At 34.5% G+C, this 25,330-nt stretch overlaps 1 protein-coding gene across 3 annotated transcripts in view; it reads left to right on the top strand.

Moving 5' to 3' along the window:
- Positions 1–4,025: 4,025 nt before the first annotated feature.
- DYNC2H1 (dynein cytoplasmic 2 heavy chain 1) overlaps positions 4,026–25,330 on the top strand; it is a 290,945-nt gene continuing 269,640 nt past the window's right edge. For 2 of the 3 annotated variants that reach the window (XM_033120671.1, XM_033120672.1), the window contains exons 1-13: positions 4,026–4,364; positions 7,810–7,980; positions 8,871–9,006; positions 10,646–10,764; positions 11,754–11,898; positions 12,645–12,877; positions 14,972–15,106; positions 15,212–15,325; positions 16,405–16,516; positions 16,846–16,970; positions 18,120–18,295; positions 21,029–21,224; positions 24,588–24,683. In XM_033120671.1, the coding sequence (XP_032976562.1) occupies positions 4,170–4,364; positions 7,810–7,980; positions 8,871–9,006; positions 10,646–10,764; positions 11,754–11,898; positions 12,645–12,877; positions 14,972–15,106; positions 15,212–15,325; positions 16,405–16,516; positions 16,846–16,970; positions 18,120–18,295; positions 21,029–21,224; positions 24,588–24,683 (1,953 nt within the window). In that variant the 5' untranslated portion in view covers positions 4,026–4,169. The remainder of the gene's footprint in view (positions 4,365–7,809; positions 7,981–8,870; positions 9,007–10,645; positions 10,765–11,753; positions 11,899–12,644; positions 12,878–14,971; positions 15,107–15,211; positions 15,326–16,404; positions 16,517–16,845; positions 16,971–18,119; positions 18,296–21,028; positions 21,225–24,587; positions 24,684–25,330) is intronic. The other variant, XM_033120673.1, reaches the window with a different exon arrangement.

Here is a 25,330-nt window from a genome sequence, read left to right on the forward strand (position 1 = left end):
GTTGCCAATTATAAAATTCAAGCTTACATGCAAATATTAGAATTCAAGCTTATATGCAAATTTTGAATTTTGGAAAAATTCAAATTCTTTACTTAGTTTGACAACCTCTCCATACATATAGACCTTTTCTTGTGAGATCAGTGGTATATTAACAACTGTGATTTTTTTTTGGTATTGTAAAATGAAATGTATCAACATTTAGAAGCTTTGCATGATGGCTCAGTGAATCAATTATCTTCCAAAAGACTAATGCATAATGTTAGGAAATTATTCATTAGTAGAAGATCCAGAGTACAAGATAGTGTACCTGGGATTTTAATGTAGCTGAGTATGAAATGGTGATTGATATGTTTCCAGATTCCAAATTGCCAGAAATCTTAAGCAGACTTTGGACTTCCACAAGATATGAAATTTGACAAATGTTAAGAAACTACTTTTAAGAAACTACCACTTAAGGAATTTTAGTTTAGTAACAAAGAATATTCGCAACTATTTGAAAAGGCTATTAAAATTCTTTTCCATTTTTAAACTACATATCTGTGAGACCAGATTTTCTCCATGTACTTCAACCAACACAACATATTACAAGAGATGAAATGCAGAAGAAAATAGAGATTCTAGCTATCTCCTACTAAGGTGTAAATTAAAGAGATTCACAATAATATAAAATAATGCAACTCTTCTGATCAAATTTATTTTTGTTTTTGGAATTATAATTATTTTAATAAAATATGTTATTTATGTTAACAAGTCATAGACTTTAAATAGATGAATAAATATTTTTAAAAGTCTCAGTTTTGATGTCTATTAAAGTAGATATTTATAGAAATAACATACAGAAACAAATTTTGGAAGTCTTCAATAATTTTTTTTCTTTAAAAAAATTTTTTTGAAACACAGCCATACCCATTTGTATATACCATGTTTCCCCGAAAATAAGACCTAACCAGAAAATAAGCCCTAGCATGATTTTTCAGGATGACATCCGCCTTAATGCGTCTTTTGGAGCAAAAATTAATATAAGACCCAGTCTTATTTTCCGGGAAACATGATAGGTATGTATTGTCTATGGCTGCTTTGGGGCTATAAGATAGCACTGAGTTGTTGAGACAGAGACCATGTGGCCCTGAAAGCCTAAAATATTTACTATCTAACTCTAATAAAAAGTTTGCCACCCCTACTGTATAGGCTAATGTAATATCACAGTATTTGAGTGGTGTCATTTTACAGCTTGTATGTGCATAGTAGAAATACCATACAAAACCAACACATAATATAAAGAGTAGACTTTCAAGAAATTTAGTCAGCTCCCTTCTCTATCCCAGCTACTTAAATGTCTTCTACTTACTCAATACAGCAATTGTCTCTAAGATAAAAACTTTAAATCATTATATCTTAACTCCAGAGAAGAGCATTAGTGGTCCAAGATAATTTGAACTATGTTCAAGTTCTTTCACTTGTAATATCTATGTTTCTCTTGATTCACGCTCCCATACCTCTGCTCCCTCCTGGATCTTTTCATGGTGTTCTCTGAAATGAATACTCCCTATATCAGCTTGCTAGGGCTGCCCTGACAAAATACCACAGACCAAGTGGCTTAAACAACAGAAACTTATTTTCTCACATCTCTGGAGGCTGGAAGTCCAAGATCAAAATGTCTGCAGGTTTGGTTTCTCCAGCAATTTCTTTCCTTGGCTTGTAGATGGCCACTTTCTCACTGTGTCCTCACATGGCCTGGTCTCTGTCAATAATTTTTAAAGTATAAAAAAAGCTCTGAGAAATGCCAATACAGACATACTTAGGAAACTGGCTTAGAAAGGTTTTGTCCCTAGTCCTGCTCACATTACCTGTCTTCATGCCACCTGCTGGCCAACTGCTAAATCAATGCCCATCCTATTTTTTTTTTTTTTAAATAGCACCCTACTGCTTTTATCAATTACTCTATTGGGTTGCGTGGTCTAAATTACTGTAATAAATAGACTCACACATGTATAATATAAAATGGCTCAAACAGTAAAGGAATTTCTTATTTAACAATTGCTGATTCAGGATGGTTCTGCCATCTTTTGCAGCTTTGTTACCTATGTTCAATTGGCAAAAGGTAAAGGTACACTCACTTTAAAACCTTGCCTTGGAAGTATCGCAATTACTTCTGCTCACATTCCATTGATGAGAATTAGTTAATGGGCACACCTGGATGTTAGCCATCTATTAGCTGTGGAAGGGGAGAATGGATTTCGGTAGTTGGCTGCCTACTGCTGTGATTTAGTACCTAGAGATTGGTTCAGAATTGGATTGGTTATGAACCTTGGTTCTATAACTTACTATCCTGTGGCCTTGTGTATTATTTATCTCTGAGATTCCTCTTTACTGAAGTTAACTTGGGTAAAGGGGCCTTATCTGTCTTGTTTTCCACTCCATGCTTAATTCTGGATATACCACAGTGAACGGGGTACACTAGATTCTTACCTTCATAGGATTTACATGTCAACTGGAGTTTCTGTTTCTTGATATATGGGTTAAACTTGATTCAAACACTCAAATTTCATGTCATGTGGAAGTCCAAAGTCTATATAAGTTTTCTAAAAATATCTGAAAGCATGACAGTCTCATAATCTCATCAGCTTTCCAGACTCATGTTCCTAGATGTGTTGCTCTTTATTCACCACATTGCCACAGATGCTAAATACATCCGTTTCACACATTCCCACAAAACAACTGACCTAGACTAAGCATTTGTGGGTAATGTAGACTCCCCTAAGGACTTTGGGAAGGGTCTTAATGCTCATTGCAGAGCACAAATCTCCGTATCCTCATTAGCCATTTTTGCTTTTAAAATGCTTTTTGCCTACCCATTCACCCTGAGCTCCTGTTTAGATTTTTTCCATCCAGTGGCCAGCATCCCACCTCACTGATTCCTTTCCCACCTCTTGGATTATTTCAGGAGAATTTCAATTCATTTCCTTTTATAATTTAGAGCATTTTAGCTCTCTTTAGTTCCCACTCCCATATCTTAATATGCTTGGTAGATAAAAAGACTCTAATTCCCAAAGAATACAGTTTTAAGAGGAAGTTGTAATCATTGAATGCAAATAAAAAGTCTGTATATGTTTGTGTTCCCTAGGCTGATGGCTCAATTCAGGGCTGGGATGATGACTGATCAGACTAAAAAACCTGAGGCCAGGACTCTGTCTCCAGGGCATAATTCATTATTTGGCACAAAGCAGCACATACTAAATATTTTTAGTAGATAGTTATTGAATTCAGAGTCTTTGATGAATATTGGGATAAATGATCAGCAGTTTAGTAGTTTATAGTGATGCTATGGGTTAGAAAATGGGGAAGCTTGAATTCATTTCTTTATTTCCTCAGTGTTTTGTTGTGCTTGTCACAACAAACAAGTATCAATGTATGTTTTGGTATTTTACAAATGTGGCTTGTGTTCTGGTAATGACTGAGATGAAACATTGGTGGTTAAAGTTTTCTGACATTAATAATAGTTTAACGAAATAAAAATAATGGTGGGAAATTAACCAACACAGAAAGGAGCAGAGGGAGATTGAAAAAGAAAATTAGCATTGCATTGAACTCGTATTTTTTATTATTCTCTTTAAAAAACGATTTTTATTTCGTAATCTCTTAAATTCTCATTACAACCTAGATAGTATTTCCCCATTTTACAGATGTGAAAACTGACGCTGAAAGAGTGCTTTGCTAACGAGTGCAGGTAGACAAGGAGCACTAGAACCCAGTCCTCTTAAATCTGCGGTATGGCTGCTGCCCTTGAAAACTAGATGTATCCCTTCTAATTAAGCGTTATGAGAAACCAGTAGAAAGAATAAACGTCAGGTTTTGCTACCTAACACAAACTTGTCCGAATTCCTTGCAATCGATGATTGCGGCGAGCAGCTAAGGGACTAGGAGGTGGTCGATCGTCTCCGAGAGCTTTGCGTGCGCGTGCCCGATAGGGTAGCGTACACTGCGCGTCGGCGGCGTTGCCGCCGTATTACTCCGTCGCCATAGCGACTGCCCTGGCAACCGCCAAGCTCTGCGGGCCTCCCCGCGGGCTCCGTTTGGACGAGCTCCGCTCTTCCCTTTACTTCCCACCGGGCTGTTTTTCTTCCTTCCCTGTTTCCTGCCCTCCCTCCCTTCTCCCCCTCTGCACAATCATGGCGGGCGGAACCGAGGACGTTCGGAAGCTTTTCATCTTCACTACTACCCAGAATTACTTTGGACTGATGTCGGAACTCTGGGGCCAGGCACTGCTGTACAACAGTCCTGAAATCAACAACTTTTTGGATGATGGGAACCAGATGCTCCTCAGGGTGCAGCGATCCGACGCCGGAGTCAACTTTTCCAACACGGTATGGTTCCCTGCACCCCTGCCCCGAGCTCCCTTTATGGCCTCAGTCTCAGCCCGAGGGATGTCGGGTGCCTCTTCAACCTCCCTCGTCGGATCCTCTTCTGGAGCCAAAGGCTGTCTCCGCCCTCGCTGAACTGTTCTCTCTCTTGCTGTAGCACGTAGTTTCAAAGCTTGCAACAACCTGACCAAAGGAGGCTACCTGTCCCCACACCTGAGCAGAACAATTATATTCTTTGCTAGATTTTTTTCCTCCTAAAGACAGATGGGTTATAACAAACAAACGAACAAAAACATCCCCGCCCCCAACATTTACCTTATTTAGTTATTAAAAAGTATTTTTTTCTCCTCTTTTTGAGTTTTTTTTTTTTTTGAGGCCGGTTTTAGTGTATCTTTTCTGGGTTACAAGGTAAGTTTAAATGTGCTCGAGGGAAAGATTAGTTAGGGATTCAAATCTTTTACGAAATGATACAAACTTTAAATTATTTTTTGATGTACAATATGTGATATATTGATTTATTTATTGTGCTGCTACCTCCCCTGGCAAGATTGCTTAAAAAATGGTTGCATTTACTATTAGGATGTATATATAAGTTAACAAATATATATGTTAGTAAGTTAATATATATACGAGTATTTGGTATGTATACCATGTACATATATATGTGGGTGTGTATATACCGGTGGTGCCAAAAAATGTATACACATTTTAAGAGATGTTATCTATACTCAAGCAGTAGTTCGCTGTAATCAGAGGTGTCTGGATGCTGATGGTAACCACTTTGAGCACCTCTTGTCATTGCAGAAGTCGAACGTGACTTGTATTCATCTTTTGTTAGCGGTATATGTTGAGTATTACAATTAATAGTTTTCCCCTTTCTTAAAATGTGTATACATTGTTTTGGCACCCTTTTGTATATGTATATTCTGGGTAATATTGAAGATGAAAAGCTTCCGAATGTCCCTGGTATATACATATTACAGGGGTTCAGTAAAAGGATGAAAGATAACAAATCACAAACATATTTTTAAACCTCTTTTTTGGTTGTGCACCCATATCTCTACGTGTATTGGACACAGCCAGCACTGAGTGCATTTTTGTAGGATGATTGAATCATTCACCCTATTCACTGAATCTTTAGTCTTGGATTTAATTCAATTCTATTCAATAAACTTTCATTTTGAACTTAGTATATGCAGAGCACTTTGCTACGCTTGCAGGTTTACAAAAATATAAAAAGGATGGAAATCATAGCTAATATTTATTGTCTCTTTACACTGTCAGGTACTGTTCTAAGCATTTTATGCGTAATGGCTCATTTAATATTTACAACAACACTGTAAGATAGAAACGATTTTTATTTCCTAAGTGTTAACTACTCCACTTCTTTAATGGGTAGTGTAATTCAGAATAGGACTCCCTACTTCTGCCTTCCAGAGCCTCACTCCAGTGGCCTACAATGACATATACTCACAAGTTACAAAATTAGGGCACACTGTTGCAAATGCCACTGAAAGTTTAGATAGAGTGTAATGGGGAAACAAGATAAGGAGTGGTTTGAATTTGTGAAAATGTATGTTGGGTTCAATATTGAAAATCGAAGCTATCACTTTTGAAAGTGAATGCCATTACTAGTAGAGCCCAACAATGTATTAATATTTTATTTTTAGTCATATTCCACACTATAGATTTTTAGTCATATTTGAAAATGTTTTGTTATGTCTTAAATTGTACTTTAGATGTCTGAGAGTTAGCATGATTTAATTAGTTAATAAATTAACAAATATTTATTGAGTACCTAATTATGGTATAGGTCTGGCACTGTCCCAGGTGCTGGGGATAAAGCCATGAACACATCAGAGTTTGTCTTCAAGGAGTAACATTTGAATGGACAAAGATAGGTTAAACACATACACGCAGATACATAATGTGACATAATTTTGAGTGTTGGTAAGTGCTATTAACACTAAAAATAGTATTAAAGTAGTGATGGAGGTGGCATAGGGAACAGTATGAAACTAGAGTAGGAGGGAATATCTGTCTGGATTAGTGACCTTTGAAGTGAGATTTGAATGATGAGTTTATAGGCATACATAAGATTTAAGGGAAGACTGTTTTAAGCAAAAGAAATGGTAAGTACCAAGGTTCTGAGCTGGGTCTCACCTTGGTTTCAAGGGGCAGGGAAAAAAAAATCCAGAATGAATGCTGAAGTTTAATGAATGTCCAGAGAGTGTGGGGAGTTACGTCACAGGCTGATCATTGAGGACCTTGTACACCTGTAGCCAAATGATCCTTTGCTTTAATTCTGACTTTGGCGAGGACAAAGCTTATTGTCCTGATTGATGCTTTAGGGAGCCTTGGCCAGTGGATATAGTTGAAGTTTGGTATTACCATACCAAACAGAGTATGGTAATCGAATGTGTATTTTCGAATTTTCTCTTTTCAGATAGGTAGGAGGAGGAAGTACAAGGGTATGTACTACTTAATTAGTGAATTTTTCAAATCTACAGATCTGCAGCTTGTTATCCCACTTGCTTGTAATTGGAATAAAATGATCATACTAGCAATATAATGCCATTGTGTGAAACTGATAGTTTCATTTTCTGGAAAACATAATGATTGGGATAAAAGAAGGGGCAAGTATCATCTATAAGCTCACTCATCTATAAGGTGTTTTTCATACACAGCAGTGAACTTGTTTGAAAGCTTTTTAATGAATAGACATCTCTTCCTGGACAAAGAAATAACAACTGCGAAAATATGTATATAATGCAAACACTTTTAGACGGTATACTTTTCAGCTAATGAAGTAATTTCTATTAACTGACCTATTTTAAACATGGTTGCTTTAGTGAATTCCAATTTAGCTCATTCAGTTTCAATTTTAAATAACCTAGTTATATGACAATTTAATACAAAAGTTTGATGCTCAAATAATTGGAAAAAATTTTGGTTCAGGTAAAAATGACTTTTGGAGAGACAACTAAGTTCATTTTGATAGTTTTGAGTTTATGCACAACTGAAAAAACATCTTTTAAAATGGTAGTTTCAGGTAAGAGGGTAATTAATTACCATCCTTGTTATAGAATTTCTGGAGTAGAGTGGAGAAGTATACTACTTATCAGTGTGTACCTGGGGCACACAGCTTTGATCTGAATCTGGCTGGAGTGGAATAGTTAGCAGAGTATGTCATCAATATTTATAGTGCTTTCTGTTTATAAATCACTTATCAAAGTAGCTTTATATTACAATCACATGTAAGTGGGGAAACGTTTTAAAACCCCGGTATTCTTAAGGAGCAGAGATAAGTTGGTTATAATATATAATTATTTTAAAGTAACTGTTTTCCCAAGGGGTAAAATTACAGTGATACATTTGAGGGAACATTTCTTTCAAATATTAACTTTTATGAAGATAACATTAAAAATCATTTGTTTTATCACTTTAGATTGATTTTGCTGACACAAAAGATAAAGTGCTGGTGTTTTTCAAGCTGCGACCTGAAGTAATTACCGATCAGAATCTGCATACCAACATTCTTGTTTCATCTATGTTAGAATCACCTATAAATTCCCTTTATCAAGCAGTCCGGCAAGTATTTGCACCAGTGTTGTTAAAGGTAAGTTAATGTAGCCGTATGGTTATTGTTTTTTTCTTTTGCCCTCACCCCCCCCAACCCTCCCATCACCCGGTTTTTTAAGCCGTTGTTTCTTAGTCTAGTTGTGTGGGACACAGCTCCCTGGCCCATGCTGGGATTTTGAGCCTTGCTCTCCACCCCAGCTGGGGCAGTCGGTTGCCAGTCGTGCCAGTCGTCAGTCGGCCGCTCACAGCAGCTCACAGCAGCTTTCATCGGCTGCCAGCCTCTCACGATGGGTCTCGGCTACACGCCGGCTGCTGGCCAGCACGGCCACTGGCCACTCATAGTAGCACACGTCAGCACACGGCAGCTCACAGCAGTCCACGGCAGTCCACAGCAGCCCAAGGCAGCACACAGTAGCTCACACAGACCTCTGGCTGCTCACAGCAGCTCAGCTCTAGGGAGAGCCACTGTTCACAATCTTAGCTGTAGAGAGCGCAGCTCACTGGCCCGTGTGGGAATCGAACCGGCGACCTCGGCGTTAGCAAGGTGCTCCAACCGCTTGAGCCACTGGGCCCCCCTGGTTATTGTTTTATTTAACCTAGGTTATTTGGATAAATGTTTTCATAAATACAAACATAAACATTTATTTTATTTACTGTTAATATCATTAGTATTTTAGTTTTTTAATTAAAACCTTAAATTTAAAGTAAGCTTTGTTGACAAATACAGAAGTTGGAGAAAGGTATAAAATGCATTCCACCTCAGCTTTTACATTGCGATAAAGACTTTTTTCTTCCTTATGAAATGTAGGTAGTGTCAGGCTTTGAGTGAAATAGGTGTACTTCGACTTAGTTCTTTGATTGTGTTTTAGGAGCCTGTTGAATTGACAAGCTTTTGATCAATGTTTGCTCTTGTCTGTTTTTATTTAGGATCAGGAATGGAGCAGAAACTTAGATCCCAAACTTCAGAATCTTTTAAGTGAACTAGAAGCTGGGTTGGGTATAGTTCTACGAAGATCAGACACTAATTTATCAAAATTGAAATTTAAGGAAGATGACACACGAGGTATATAACCATAGCTTAATTACAGAAAGTCAAAATGATTGTCTTATTAGTACATTAGAAAATATATTTCTTCAAAGGTTTCTTTCCACACTTTTGTATCTTTTTTGAGCCTAAGCTTCTTTTAAATAAATAGATGCATATGGATTTGGAGAAGAGGAAAATGTAATCTTTAACAATGGTCAGTTCATGGAAATAGAAAATATAATTGAGTTTTGTTATTTGCAGTAGTTATGTTCTGTAAAGTCACCGTGAACACTGAATTAGCGAATGCTGAACCACAGCTCCTAGGGGTAATACAGAGTTAGGTTCCTGTGAGCCTCGGCTCATAACATTTTTGTCAGTTGCTCAGCACGTAATCTTGTTATATGTGCGTTTCTATTTAAGGACACTTTATTTAATATATATTGTTGATTCATCAACATTGACCTCATGGCCAACAGCACTGTAACTGATGCCTGAATGAAGCTTATCTAACACAAGTGTTTTCTCTGTAAGGCTCAGCACAGTATGCTTGTGCTTAGGAATACTGGACAGCGCTTCAGCTCTATGCTCGGGGTGCATTTTAAACAGCAAAAGCTCCAAAAGAAAGTACAAAATTGTGAAAAATATGCCACTAAATAGATTACAAGTAGGACTTATTTACTAGAAGATAGGAAACAAGAAGGCAGTGCCTCTTCCCAACCTCAACTTGGAGTTGCCCTAAGTGTAGGGAGACTACAGTTTTCACTGCTCTGCACATGTCCGCAGAGGACCACAAAAAGCACTGCGAGTATTGATTTTAGGTTACAAATAAATGTTAGCAAGTAAATGAATTAAATGTTAGCAAGTGGATGAATTCCTCAATACAGAATCCATAAACAATGAGGATTGAGCCTAATGGTGTCCTTTGCAAAGATAATAGGCCATTGACTTTTATTTTAAAATGTATTTTATCTGAAGGTAATTATAGCTTTATTGTAGCTATAGATAAATTATTATTCATATGAACAAGTAATATGAAGTGCATGATATACACAAATCATTATTTTAAAATAGTAGATACACAGTTTTATTCTTTGCTTGAGAAGTAAATTAGATGTTTTTTGAATTCCATAGACCCAGAAAAAATAGTGCATTTATTTCCAGCATGTGATTAGCCAACTAGAGATTGTCTAGTTCATCGGGAAATTTAAAAGCAAATTTAAAAGTAAAACTATTTTAATTTGCTTATATTTTGAAATTGAATTGCAAACATTTATTGATTAAATTTTAATCATTTCCAATTTGGGTAATATCCAATATCATGATGCATTTTTCTGGAATTAGATTTAGGAAAACCTAGTGTTCGAGCAGCAAAATCATTGATGTAAGAAGCAGATTGACAGTTCAAGTATGAATGGTTTATTAAAGCAAATAGCAGTCAACCATACTGAGCAATAAATTTGACATGAAGAATAAATTTGGTGCTGTTATTGTTTCCAGTGGATTTAAGTAAGAACTTTCTGTTGATAGAAATTGCAAAACTTTGTATGTCCTCAGAAAAAAGGACTGTGTATATGAATATATGAAATATGCAAAATCAGTGTAATGAACCAGATAACTTTATGGCTTTTCATTTTCAATTGATACATTTTTTTTTTTTCCCTTTTCACTTTTTCAGGTATTCTTACACCAGATGATGAGTTCCAGTTTTGGATAGAACAAGGTCATCGTGGAAATAAACAGATTAGTAAAGAAAGAGCCAATTATTTTAAAGAATTATTTGAAACAATCGCAAGAGTATGTGATTCATACATAGTTATATATTAGGCTTTTGATAAAAGTACTTTAGGATTCCATTTTTAATAGATTTACCTCTGTTTTAAAATCATTACTTGATGGTTTTGAACAAAATATGTCCTTCATATATAGCAGGGTTTGCCTAAGGTGTGTATTTAACATGAGTACAACTTAGAAATCCAAACTTTTAAAAAAGTTTAATCTTTAGTAAATATTTTTTTCTCAAAACATAATTACTGTAGTAGATAGGGGGAAAAATACTAATACACTAACAAGGTGTATTTATGGAAATAGTACGTTCTTTTGAAAGAATGTTCACTTTATTCAAATTAGCATTTTGAAGTGATGTGTAATATAAAAAGTCTTAGTTTTATATTAATCCTTATTTGATTGGTTATTCCTTGATGTATCTATGGAGAGATTAAATAAGTGACCATTCTAATTATGGTTATAAAAAGTCTTTTTTTCAAAATGAATAAATAGTAATTTTCTATTTATTCCCAATAATATTTCAATAATATAATGTTAATGAAGTGTTTGAAGTGATTTTAAGCTTTTTTTGAAACAGTGATGAAATTACTATAAAATAGTACCTTGTACTATGATAGTATTGGTAACTTTATGCAGCGCAGTAAATGAATAACTATGTCATCTACAATGGGAAGGTATACATGGTGATAAGTCTTTCTGTATTAGGTAAATAAAAGAAATGGATCCACATTTAAAGAAAATTAGGCCAAGGGTAAAATTAAATAAATAGACTTTTTGCAATTTATATTTGTTATGGCTTTCGTGAAATTTATGTTTGTGAAGGAACTGACAGTGTATTTACGTGAATAAGAAATATATCATCTGGTAGAAGGAGGAGAAAATAATATGGCAGATACTAGAATTGTAACAGAATTGTGAAAAAGTCTGAGAACATTTTAACTATATTGCCTAAGGTATGAATTTGATTATGTTTACAAATGAGTGTGTTTTGGTTTTAGGAGTTTTATAACTTGGATGGTCTGTCCTTATTGGAAGTGGTTGACTTGGTGGAGACGACTCGGAATGTTGTTGACGATGTCTGGAGACAAACAGAACATGACCATTATCCTGAGTCACGAATGTTACATCTCTTAGATATCATAGGTACTAGCAAAGAAATCAACTTGTGAAATTTTGGAAGCCTGTCTTATTTTGTTTTCTTTTTTTTTTCCTTTAAGTCCTACTTAAAATGCTCCTTCATGTAATAATTGTTGCTTAAAGTAAGCCTTAAAGCAAATACAGGATTATTTAAATAGACAGTTCAATATAGTTGGTTAATATAAATCATATGTGTCAAATTCTTTGACCAGTAATACAACTAACTTTACATAGATTTTTAGGTCCCTATGCATGAATTAATTTAGACTTTATTTTGTAATGAACTGAAAACTTCTTTAATATTATATTGGCTTATCTGTCAATATTAAAAGTGCCAATACTTTTTGACCCTCTCGTTATTATCCTAGGAAATATTAGACAAGTACATAAAGGTGTATGTGTAAGAATATTTATTGCAGCATTGTTTGTAGTGTAAGAGTAGAAACAAATAGCAATTGAGAAGTGGTCACATAATGCTACATCCATACAGTAGGCTCTGCAGCCTTTATAAAGATGTACATCTTTCACACTTGAAAGATGTACATGATGTATTTATTGTGAGATTCAAAAATACTTAACGTTTTTGAAAAATATTTGTTATGGACATTTCTAGTTTAAGGGTGTGCCTGTGGTATTTCATAGATCCTTAGCTTGCTAATTTGTGTATTATTTTAATTTTGTCACAAGCATGTACTCTATAATTATTTTGTAAAAAGACATGTCCATTAAAAGTTTGCTTTATGTTTTATTAGGTGGTTCATTTGGAAGATTTGTTCAGAAAAAGTTGGGAACTTTGAACCTATGGGAAGATCCTTATTATCTTGTGAAAGAAAATCTGAAAGCTGGTATTTCAATTTGTGAACAGTGGGTGATTGCCTGTAATCATTTAACAGGTCAGGTTTGGCAGCGCTATATTCCTCATCCATGGAAAAATGAAAAATATTTTCCTGAAACACTTGACAAACTTGGCAAACGCCTTGAAGAGGTATCATTTGATTATCTGGCTTTTTGTCTTTAAGTGTGAAGTAGGTCCTTTCTTGTTTGTGAATGGATTTTGTAATTAACAAGCACTACACATCTGATAGAAACCATTTATACTTTTGGAGAGAATAAGAGTTAAAGTTCATGTAAGATAATTTATGGCATCATTTGGTACAGTGCCAGCTGCACAGTGGCTGTTAACTAAGTGCTGGTTTCCATCTCCTTTCTTTGTCTTTGGTGTGTGGCTGTTCACCTCGTAAGTTGTGAACTTCTATTTTAGTCTCCTTTGTTATAAAAAAGATAATCAACCCACTTGGCCATGTATGGAAGCTGCAAGACATTCTCTTGGCTATTGAAATGGTTTTTAATCAGGGACAGCTTTTTCGGGGGTACTCAGTGGAAATATTTGAAACAGCTGCTTAATTTTCGTAAGTTAAAGTTTCAGTATAGGACTTAGATATTTAGCTTGAAGGATTAGGCAAAAATGAGAATATGCAAAGATTGCATAGCTGACTTTTCCCTTTTCTGCTTAGGGCAACTGTACTTCTTTGGGGATTTTAAAAAAATATTTTTCATCACGAAAAATCTCAAATATACATAAAAGTAAAATAGTATAATGATTGCCAGTGTATCCATTACTTAGTTTCAATAGCCATTGACATTATTCAGTACTTATTCCATCTTTGTTTCCCCAGCCTTCCTTTTTTATTGGAGTATTTTTAAAGTCAATACCAGAAATCATATACTTTCACCCTAAAACAACCACGATACCACTATCACATCTAACAAAATTACAACAATTTCTTAATAGTATATTGTATTAAACAATGTTTAATTTTTCTCATTGTCTCAGAAATTTTTTTAAAAGTAGGTTTACTTCAATCAGGCTGCTTCATAGGTGGTACTATATATTTTTTTCTCACTTTTAGTTTGATAAGTGGGTTCAGGTATGTTTAGCCTGATCCATCTGTTACAATGATCTACATAATTTTTTTTCTTAGTGATTTTAGCAGCTATTGATGATCATGAAGGGTTGCAAAAGGGTGATTTTCTAATTGTTCTTTCTGCATTTGTTAGTGAAGATGGAAGAACTTTTTGTCATCAATTTTTTAGTTACCTTGATATTATAGTTTGTATAGGAATGGCAGTATAGACAATTGCTTCTTTCCTTTTATTTAAAACTTTTTAGAACAATGAATAAGTTAGTGTCATAGTAAGTTCTATAGGCAATCAATGAAATGTTTTTTAGCAGTGAATATGAACCCATGAGTTATTATAGTTTATGTATTTCCATTCATTGTACTTATATTCAAGTTGTTTCATGTTTGGGCAGTGAGTGCCCCCTTTAAGTTGGCTCCTATGTCGTTTTGACATGAATCCAGTATTTCTTTAATAATTTCCTTACTTCCAGGCCCCCCAAAATATACCAGCCCATCTTGTACATTTTCTGTCTCATTCCTGGAATTAGTCGTTTCTCAAAGAACCTAGTTCTTTTTAGTGAAAATGGTAGTTATCAATACTTTTAGGCCTTCTCAATAAGGATTATAAAATGGTGTTTTTGCTTTTAGCAAGAGAAAAATAAATCATGAATTTGTACTGATATTTCCAATTCAAATAGATTATAGTGTTTTTACTTAACCTTTTGGTTGTTATGGAAATTTTAAATGCAAAATACAATGATTTGTTTTTCAGCTCTCTGTAAATTATACATAATAGAGTTGTTAACCTATCATTCCATTATCAGAAGTGAAATTTAATGCAGAATTATGAAAATCAGAATTACTGTATTAAGGAGAGGAGAGATGTTAAAACTTCATTTAAATGAGCTTTAAGCATAGTTTAAAAATAGTTAGATTTTTACATATTTTCACTAGATTTGAGCACACTGATAGTGTGATGTTACAGTATATGCCTTTGAATATCACTTTATTGATGAGTAATAACTCTCAAAATTATAGTTTCAGTTTTATTGTTAATTTCAGAAACCTAGTTAAAGAAATTTTTGCCCAGTGTCTTTCGATCATAGACCTTTCAATCATAGACCTGTGCAGATTTATTGATTTAAATAAATTTGTTGTTTTAATATTTTATATTTTAGGTCTTGGCTATTAGAACAATTCATGAGAAGATTCTTTATTTCTTACCTGCTAGTGAAGAGAAAATCACATGCCTGGCTCGAGTATTTGAACCTTTTACTGGCCTGAATCCTGTGCAATATAATCCATATACTGAGGTTGAATATATATGTGTTTCTCTATAAAATTTTTTGTTTGTGTTGTTCTTTTTACCAGCAGATTTAAAAAATATTGCAGTCTAACAATATTGATAATTTGTTTAGCCTTTATGGAAAGCTGCAGTGTCTCAATATGAAAAAATCATTGCACCCACGGAACAAAAAATAGCAGGAAAATTGAAAAATTATATTTCAGAAATTCAAGATAGTCCACAGCAGGTAATATATTGAAATATTTCACTTTTAATATTTCCCTTAATGTTGTCACGCAGCATCCTACCCGTCTGTTCCCTCGTACCTACCCCTAAAGAAAGGAGAGTCTGTGAGACTAATCCTTTCAGGGACTTTGCTTCACCTTTGTGCTTACACCTTATGTCTCCCTGTTTGGCCCAGGGGATGGCTGGTCAGCCAATGATGGGTAAGATTCCTGGGGCTGGGGGTGGGATGGGGGGACAACCCAAGCCAGGCGCAGCTGTGTGGGGACCAACAGGAGAACCCATGGGGTTGATAGAGGTGGGCATAGACCCCCCCACCTTCCCCCCAGCTAAGGAGAGCTTCTGCCTCTGTGGCTATCTTCCTTCCCACAACCTGCTTGGGAAGAGATTCAATGATGTGATAATAACATTTCTCCATCTATTCATATCAGTAAGTTTCAGCATAAAGGTTTTGTCTGTTGGGGAGATACATCCTGAAACTGACAGCTGAGGGGTGCCGCTGCTTGCAGGCAGGGGTAATTAGTTGGAATCAGTTTCTTAGTATAATGTGTGAAATTCACAGACTTTGGAGGAAACAATGTTGCTTTCTTGTGTGTGCATCAAAAGGCTCAAGGAGGCATGTTATAGGGCTACTATGCTGTGAAACCATTGGTCCCCTGTTTCATAACTTTCTTGATTTGTTTCTGAACGCTTCGCTGCCCCTTCTAACTCTTGCCGCCCCTTTTGCCGGAGCAAAAGCCCCTTCCCTTTTGCTCACTGCGTGGGTTGCTCCGGATGCTGTGTGAAATTCACAGACCTTGGAGGAAACAATGTTGCTTTCTTGTGTGTGCATCAATAGCCACAAGGAGGCATGTTTTATGGGTGACGGCTGTGAAACCATTGGCCCCCCTGTTTCATAACTTGCTTGATTTCTGTTTCTTAACCCTTTGCCACCCCTTCTAATGGTCCCCTGCCGCCCCTTCTCCTTCGCTCACTGCCTGGGTTGCGCTGGATGCCACACCTTAAGCTATTTTAGGAGATGCGTATGTATTTACCAAGTTGATCCACTTGGGATGAACATACACTTATTTTATTTTATATCAGCTTCTTCAAGCATTTCTGAAATTTAAAGAGTTGGTGAAGCGTCCAACTATAAGCAAAGAATTGATGTTAGAAAGAGAAACTTTACTGGCAAGACTTGTGGACTCAGTTAAAGGTAAAAGTTTATCAGAGATTACAGTGTTTGCCTGAGAATATTTTTATGGGTTACTTTTTTCTTTGTTGTATATACGAGTATACCATTTATGGTTAAGACTACATTTTATGATATCTATCTGCTGAAGATTAATTTCCTATTTCTGTTACAAGTGACAGATTGTTTTAATTAATTGGTTATTTTCTTTCTCTGTCTCACTTGATATGGTAAGGGACCAGCTCTTAGTATTTTTCTATCTACAATATTTGACATAGTGCTTGGTATATAGAAGGCATTTAGGAAATCTTTGCTGAGTGTGTGTAATCATTTATTTGATTTAAATTTTATAGATTTTCGATTAGACTTTGAGAATCGATGCCGAGGAATTCCTGGTGATGCATGTGGACCACTTTCTGGCAAAAACCTTTCAGAAGTTGTCAATAATATAGTTTGGGTTCACCAGTTGGAACTAAAGGTATTTGTTTTTAATAAAAGTTGAAGAATACTAATTGTAAAATGTGCTAAATTAATGTAGAAGGCACTCTAGAACTGTAGTGAAAACATTAAAAACCATTCTCTATTTTCCTTGGCATGTCCATCTAATTTTCATGTGACATGTAAAATTCTGAAAAGATGTGCTGAGGAGATTCTAATGGTTCTACTCATTCCTATATAGAGATAATTATCAAATAATTTACCATTCCAATTGTAGTTATTCCAGTTAAGTGTCCTTTAAAAAATATTCAAGAGAAGAAGCATCCTTTACACTGCATTAAAAAAATCCTTTGAAAATCTTTTGAAATGTATCATTGCAAAATCTTGGTAGTTGGGAAGTATGTCAACAAGTTATGTTTATATAAGTAAATCATTTTAGGTTGAAAGGTAGTTAAAGGAAAGGTAAAAGGTAATTATGGCATTCATTGCCTTAGGTAGTGGCAGCAATTTATAGATTTAAAGGACTATTATTTTAACATTGTCAAAATTGATGTTAAGACTCTTATGTATTTACTAATCAGTAGGTGGTACAATGTCTTACGTGTAACTCGTATATTGTTGGTTTTTATCTGTGATGAAGACCAAGGAAGCAGTCCTAGAACTTTATAAAGGCTAGCATGAGAGGGAGAGGGAGTTCTACTTAAAGTTGTATTTTTGATTTTTTATTTTCTGGAATATTATGCTTAATTTTCTCAGTCAGCTTTCCAAGGTGCTACAATGTTTTTTGTGCAGTTATGGAGGCAAGGCATTTCTCTCCTTCAATTGCCATTCAAATTGGCCTAATTATTGTTTGAACTATTAACCAGAGCATTTAGCAAAGGACCCATGACTACTTAACATGTTTAGGAGTATTGCTGTATTCTTGGAGATTTGCTGAACTTTCCTTCTTACCTTTCACATTATTATGCCTTTTATGTGTTATCCTCTGTGTTTTGCTATACTGAGGTTGTATAATTCAGAAACAAAATAGGGGTTGAGATTTTTATATTCACTGGCAAATCTTCTATTTTACTGTTTATAGTTGAATGGGAAAATAATTTCTGAATCACAGATCAGAGAAGGGGGCTTATGTTATGCTAATTTTGATAGATTTTAAATAATAAATGTTCCCATAATTTGGCTTTTTAAGGTGAATGATACTATCAAGATAGCAGAGGCTCTTTTGTCTGACTTGTCAGGATTTCGATCTTTCCATCGAAGTGCTGAAGATCTCTTAGACCAGTTGAAGCTATATGAGCAAGAACAATTTGATGATTGGTCCAGGGATATTCAGTCTGGGTTGTCTGATTCTAGATCTGGTTTGTGGTAAGTATAAATAGACTCAAAAGAGAAATCTACACAAGTCTCTTTTTTTCCTATGTTATTAGTCCATATGACAACATGGAATTAATCATCTCTGCTTTGCCCTTTCTTCAAAGGTTGCTGCTGCTCCTTAAAATGTTTTTTTTTAATTCCGTGTTTCCCCAAAAATAAGATCTAGCTGGTCCATCAGCTCTAATGGGTCTTTTGGAACAAAAATTAATATAAGACCTGGTCTTATTTTATTTAATACTATATTATTGTATTATTTGATGTATTATATTTTATATTTTGTTTTGTTTTATTTGTTTTATAGGTTTTTTATTTTATTTGACATATTTTGTTTTATTTTATGTGTTTTGTTTTTTTATGTTTTGTTTTGTTTTATTTGTTTTGTTTTGTTCATTTGTTTTGCTTTTTATTTGTTTTGTTTTATATAATTTGTATGATTGTTTTATTTTTTGTTTTTTTATTTTGTGTGTTTTTTTATTTTATATGTTTTGTTTTATTTTGTATGTTTTATTGTTTTACTTTATATGTTTTATTTGGTTTTATTTTATGTTTTATTGTTTTGTTTTATTTTGTTTTATATGTTATTTTACATATTTTATTTTATGTTATTTTATTTTATATATTTTGTTTTGTTTTATATATTTTATTTTATATATTTTATTTCATTTTATATACTTTATATATTTTTTTATATACTTTATTTTATTTTTTATATTTATTTTATTTTATGTATTTTATGTATTTTATTTTATATACTTTTAATATATTTTTACGTATTTTTTATATATTTTTGTATTTTATATTATATTGTATTACATTATATTACATTGTTTTACATTGTGTTACATTATATTATACTATATTATATTATGTTATATGTTACCGGGTCTTATATTACATTAAAATAAGACTGGGTCTTATATTATATTTAAATAAGACCCGGTCTTGCATTAATTTTTGCTCCAAAAGATGTATTAGAGCTGATGTTCTGGCTAGGTCTTATTTTCAGGGAAACATGGTATAACTTCATGTCATTGAACTCTTTCCCTTTCTACTGTGTACCTAAAATATGAGAGATGTTCTAGGCTAACTAATTAAGTAGTTAACTAATTTTGGAAAATACGCACAGTTTTATTTCTATAGTGCCGGTGGTGATCCACTGTATATGATAGCATACCACAGGATGAGACCTGCTGTAAAGAAGCCTATTTAACTTTGTTCAACCCAGGGTTTCCCATTTGGTGACTAAATTCCCTGACTCCTGTTGCTTCCTCCTCCCCCTGTAAAACCCATTATTGTCCCATAGAATCAGTGTGTTTTGGAACATATTTCGGGATATGCTGGTATGTAGAAACTCATTTTGGAGATTAGTTTCCAATAAAGGCAAAAAGGGTCATAATAATTTTCTGGCAGGCTTTATTTATGTTTATATAGGAAAGTTTAGGTTAAATATTTATGCCATTTTAAAGGATGTACTTTTTAGTACTCTTTGTTTTATGTGTTATTAAATAGGCTGAATAGATTTGTTCTTTTTCGTTTCAGTAGCTTACTTTCTAAGATCTGCAAGTTCTCTTAATTGTGAAAGTGATTTAAAAGAATGAAAATGATATAAATATGATCTTGAAAGCAAGTCATGAAAATATAATACTTTATTCTTAATTTAGCTCAACATTTTTACAATCAGTGTGGACTTGAGTCCCCTAATGTAAAATTTGCTATTGTAGCCTTTACAAGAAACACAAGAAAGGACAGTCCTTAGGTAGTGAAACAAAGAGTAATGAAACATTTGACTATCACTCCCCCTACCATTTTGATATTCATCATTAATCCTGTAATAGAAGGTATTTAAAGAACAAGGTAGGCTAAGTAAAAAAAAATATATATGTTTATATATATATATATATATATTTATATAAAAGCAATTTATATAAAAGCACTTTTTAGAAAATCAAAACCTTTTCTCTTTATGGTGGATATGCAAGTTTTGAGTCTTAGCTGTAGGTTAAGGGATAGATTTTTCTAACTTCAAAACTGGTTGAAATATTGTTGTATTTTAGATATTACAATTTATTATCAAGATCCTAATTGCGAGATACTTTGTGAAAAAGATAACTTGAAAATTATAATTAACTTGTTTTACTTTGAGTTAATGTTGTATCTACAGAAAAGTTGTAAAAACTGGTGTTTTTCATCAGTCAGAAGAGTTAGAACATAAAACTTAAAAAATTATTCATTTCTGGGCCGGCTCAGTGGCTCAGGCAGTTGGAGCTCCATTCTCCTAATTGCGAAAGCTGCCAGTTCGATTCCCACATGAGCCAGTGGGCTCTCAACCACAAGGTTGCTGGTCCAACTCCTCGAGTTCTTCAAGGGATAGTGGGCTCCGCCCCCTGCAACTAAGATTGAACACAGCACCTTGAGCTGAGCTGCTTCCCAGATGACTCAGTTGGTTGGAGCGTGGGTTCTCAACCACATGGTTGCCAGTTCAATTACTCGACTCCTGCAAGGGATGGTGGGCTGTGCACCCTGCAACTAGCAGTGGCAACTGGAACTGGAGCTGAGCTGCGCCCTCCACAATTAAGAATGAAAGGATAACTTGAAGCTGAACGGCATCCTCCACAACTAAGATTGAAAGGACTTGGGAAAAAAAAAAGTCCTGTTCCCCTTCCTCCCCAAAAAATCTTTAGAAAAGAAAAGCTTTTAAAAAAAACTATTCATTTTGTTTTGTAGTATTGAGGCTAATAGTCAAATTATGGAATTGGATCCTAATGATGGATCATTAAAAGTACATTATTCAGATCGATTGGTGATTCTTCTGAGAGAAGTACGTCAGCTTTCTGCACTTGGTTTTGTTATTCCTGCCAAAATACAACAAGTTGCAAACATTGCACAGAAATTCTGCAAGCAAGCGATTATTCTTAAACAAGTAAGAAATTATGTTTTTGAAAACATGTCTATTCTGAGTTCACTGCATTAGAATATTTTAAGGGCTCTGTTTTCTACTTTTGATTTTTTAAGTTAATAAAATAACATCATTAAGTTGTGAAATTATGGTTTGCTAAGTGACTAAATTACAAAATTTGCTTTGTAAACTATACAGAAATTTATTAATTTAAGGTATTATTATTATTATTGCTTTTTCATTTTAAAAGCATTTAGAAAAATAGAAGCTTGTTTTCTCTTTTTTTCATGTTACTTGCATGGGTCTTGAAGGGCCTTCTAATTAAAGGGTCCTCTGCCTGCTTTTGAGGGACAGAATCTTAGGGAATTACCAGGCTGATAAACTGGTCACTGTTTTTGGTCATTTCCTTGGTCTGCCTGTTCAGCACATTGCCATCTATCATTTACCTGTTTAAAACTATTATCACATCATTGTCTATCTACTTATCACGTACAAAAGGCCCTTCTTAATTATGCCCTAACTAACCTTACTGGTTGTGACCTTCCTCTCATATTGCACCCTATGCTTGAGTAATACAAAAACTTGGCTCTTCTATGAACATGTCTCCATGCACTGTTATTTGTTCCCTCTTATTAGAAAACTCAGTCGTCTTTTAATTCCCAACTCGCATTTCACTTTCTTTGTTGTATCTTCTTTTAGTCGATTGTTCCAAATTCTGTGTGCAGTGTGCAAATCACTCTTTTTTTTTCCCCCCATTTTTTTCTCTCATTTCATTATTAGATATTAGAGGGCAGGAACAGTATCTTGTATATTTGGACTTTCACTTACTCTCTTATTTAACTGAGCACCTTTACCGCCAGTCACAGTGTAGTGAGGATATAAAAATGAATACATTACTATCATACTTTGGTGCAGGTTGTCCCAGCCTCATCCCTTTTGACATTTTGGACCAATTCTTTTTTGTGGGAATGGATGCATTGTAGGATGTTTTTAGCAGCATCTCTGGCCAGTAGCATGTCCTGATAATCAAAAAAATCTCCAAACATTGCCAAATGTCAGCTTGGGTGCAAATTAACTGTGGTTGAGAACCATTGGTCTACTGGGAGAGAGCACACTAAACACTGAGTTCTCATTAAGTAGGAAGCTCCTAGAGATGCCTTATTTTTGCTGTTTCAATTAATCCCATTACTGACCTAACTGGGGATTAGATTACTAACAGTGCCACACAGATAGTAAGTTATAAAACTGGGACTTGATACCAAGTCTCTCTGACTCAAAAGCCCATGTTTATTCTATTACAGTTCATATAGTGATGACAGATATGTTATCAAAATAGAAAACAATATTTGATATATTATGGATGTTCAGAAAATCCTGTGAAATCATAGCGGTGGTAATTTTCAGTTATTTTCCTGGATAGTGGTAGAGGTATCAGATAAATCTTTACTGAGGAATGATGTTTGATGTGAGTCTGGAAGAGTATACATATGTTTTCTCAAGAGCACAGGGGTTGGGTGGGTGATAATTTCAGATAGAGGTACTACATACTCAAGAGCGGAGAGACTTGCTCTCTTTTGTATCCTAAGTATTTAGTCTAACACAATAGGAGCTCAAGAGATGAGTGAATGGACATTTAATATTTGTATTTACCCCTGGACGAACAACTGGGAAAATCTACTTATATATACCTTTACTTATGAGCAGATATTTAGCTAGAGTAGGGAGTATGAAGTAGGATGTTGGATAGATAGCAGTAGGATTGGACTGTTGTAATAGTACATGTTCTGTTGTTTCTGGTTTTTCTCATTGGGCTTTTTCGTGGACTGCTATTGTGGTACAGAATAATTAGAGTGGGTATCCCCCACCAAATAAACCGTATTTTAATGCATATTAGTGGAAAGAAGAGGACTCTAAATATTATTTAAATACCTACTCTGTGCCAAGAATTCTATGCGGTGCTGGGGATACAAAAATTAAAAGATAGTCTTCCTAAACTCCTTAGGCTCTCTCGACAGTATCCACTTATCTTCTTCCCAGAATCTCTCCTTTCTCCCCAGCAGACTTGACAGTGTCCTGTTCTGTCTACCACTGTACCTTGTAGGTATCTCTATTTTCTGATTCACTGACTAATTCAACAGACATTTATTGAGTGCCTGCTATTTGCTAGGTATTGTTCTTGGAGCTGTCACTCCAGTATGGGAGACAGAAAACAAAAACATAGACAGATGAGACAGTGTTAGGTAGTGATCAGTACTTTGAAGAAAAGTAAAATGTAGTAAAAGGATTGTGACAAAGACTGCTATTTTATACTGAGTGATCAGGTTAGGCCTTGATGAATGTTTGAGAAGAGACATGATAATAAAGTGAGTAAAAGAACCATGCACATATCTGGATGAAGAGTATTGCCGTCAGCTGGAGTGAATGACATATACAGAGTTCCTGAGAAAAGACTCACTTGGTGGGTTAGAATAACAGCAATGAGGCCAGTCTGGTTGCAGTGCAATGAGGGAGGGTCTTGTGGTAAGGCTAAGGTCCAGTTCATGTAAAATGTTTGTGCCAGGTAAGGACGTGGATTTTGAATTTGCATTTCATTCATAAGTGTATTGGGAAACCATGGGAAGGTTGTAGTTTAAGAGTTTGGGGATTTTGGATTTTAATCTCAAATGTATTAGGAAGTCATTGGAAGGTTCTGAGTAAGCAAAATATGTGATATGATTTATGTTTAAAAATGGACCACTCTGGCTGCTTTAAAGGCTTTGCAAAGACAACAGAAGGCCCTGATTGAAAACAGAGGGACCAGCTAGGAAACTGTAGCACTGGCATTGTCAAGAGAACAGGCTGCTCGGATTGGGGTGGGATGGATGGAGGTGGGTGAAGTGGTTGGATTCAATATATGTTTTGAAAGTATATAGTCAATAGACTATATATATGGGATACGAGAGAAAAGTAAGGACAACCAAGTTTTTTTGTTTTTGTTTTTTGATCTGAGAAATGGATAAATCATTGTGTCATACACTGAAAAAGAAAGTAGCAGGTTTGGAGAATTGCAAGGATAGATTTCAGTTTTTTTAGCACTTAGCATGCTGTACTGGTTTCCTCTATGTTCCCATATAAGACTGTACTTCTCATTCCAGGGACTAAGTTTTATAATCTTTGTTTGATCAGCCCCCAGGGCATGACTTAGCAAATTACAGGAACTCAACACATATTTGTTGATTTTTGTATAATAATACATGCATAAATGCAATAATGGAGATGAAAAACAATTTTTTTAATCTTAGAATTGAGAAAAGTTATTTCCATTCAGACAGTTAAAAATGAAATAAAATTAAAAATTAAGTGTGCTATTTATTATTGATTTTTGCTAATTGGACTTTTACTTTGTAGGTGGCACATTTTTACAATTCTATCGATCAACAAATGATTCAAAGTCAGAGACCAATGATGTTACAATCTGCCTTAGCATTTGAACAGATAATTAAGGTAAATGGACTTTTCATGTTATTATAATTATATTTTACATGTGAAGTGTTTCTTATTTCTTAGTTTTTTAAAATACCTTCAGCTTGATATAGCCATTGATCTAAGGCTATATTTTGTTCCCCAATGACTTACTTTTAACAAGTAACATTTTTTTCCAAATGTAGATTTAAATGGTTATAATATTTCACATATTTTGGTGCTGATTTTGATCATTTGAATTAGTATGTATAATGTACAATTTGTATGCCATTACATTTACTTATTCACTGAAGTGTTAAGTCCTTATACACAAGACTCTTTAGTGTTCTTCCATCACCTCCTGATTTTATAATTTAAGATTATTTGCTCTTTATCTGTGCTTATTGAAATATCCACACATATGAAATTAGGAAAACCTAGAATAGTTTTTAAACTATATGTCACTATGTGACTGCTAACTTTTTGAAATCTACATTTTTAGTCTTCATAAACATGAAATATTTGAGAAATTATGTAGAAGAGGAATATACTCTTTTATTTTATTTAAAGATAAATAACTAATTGTGTCAGGGTCCTCAAGACTAACCCCAGATTCTGTGATATCTTAGAGGACTCACAGGACTTGATGTAGTTGTACTCACTCACAGCAATGACTTATTACAGTGAGA

This window comes from Rhinolophus ferrumequinum, chromosome 11 (assembly GCF_004115265.2).
Source record: "Rhinolophus ferrumequinum isolate MPI-CBG mRhiFer1 chromosome 11, mRhiFer1_v1.p, whole genome shotgun sequence".
NCBI classification, from domain to species: domain Eukaryota; kingdom Metazoa; phylum Chordata; class Mammalia; order Chiroptera; family Rhinolophidae; genus Rhinolophus; species Rhinolophus ferrumequinum.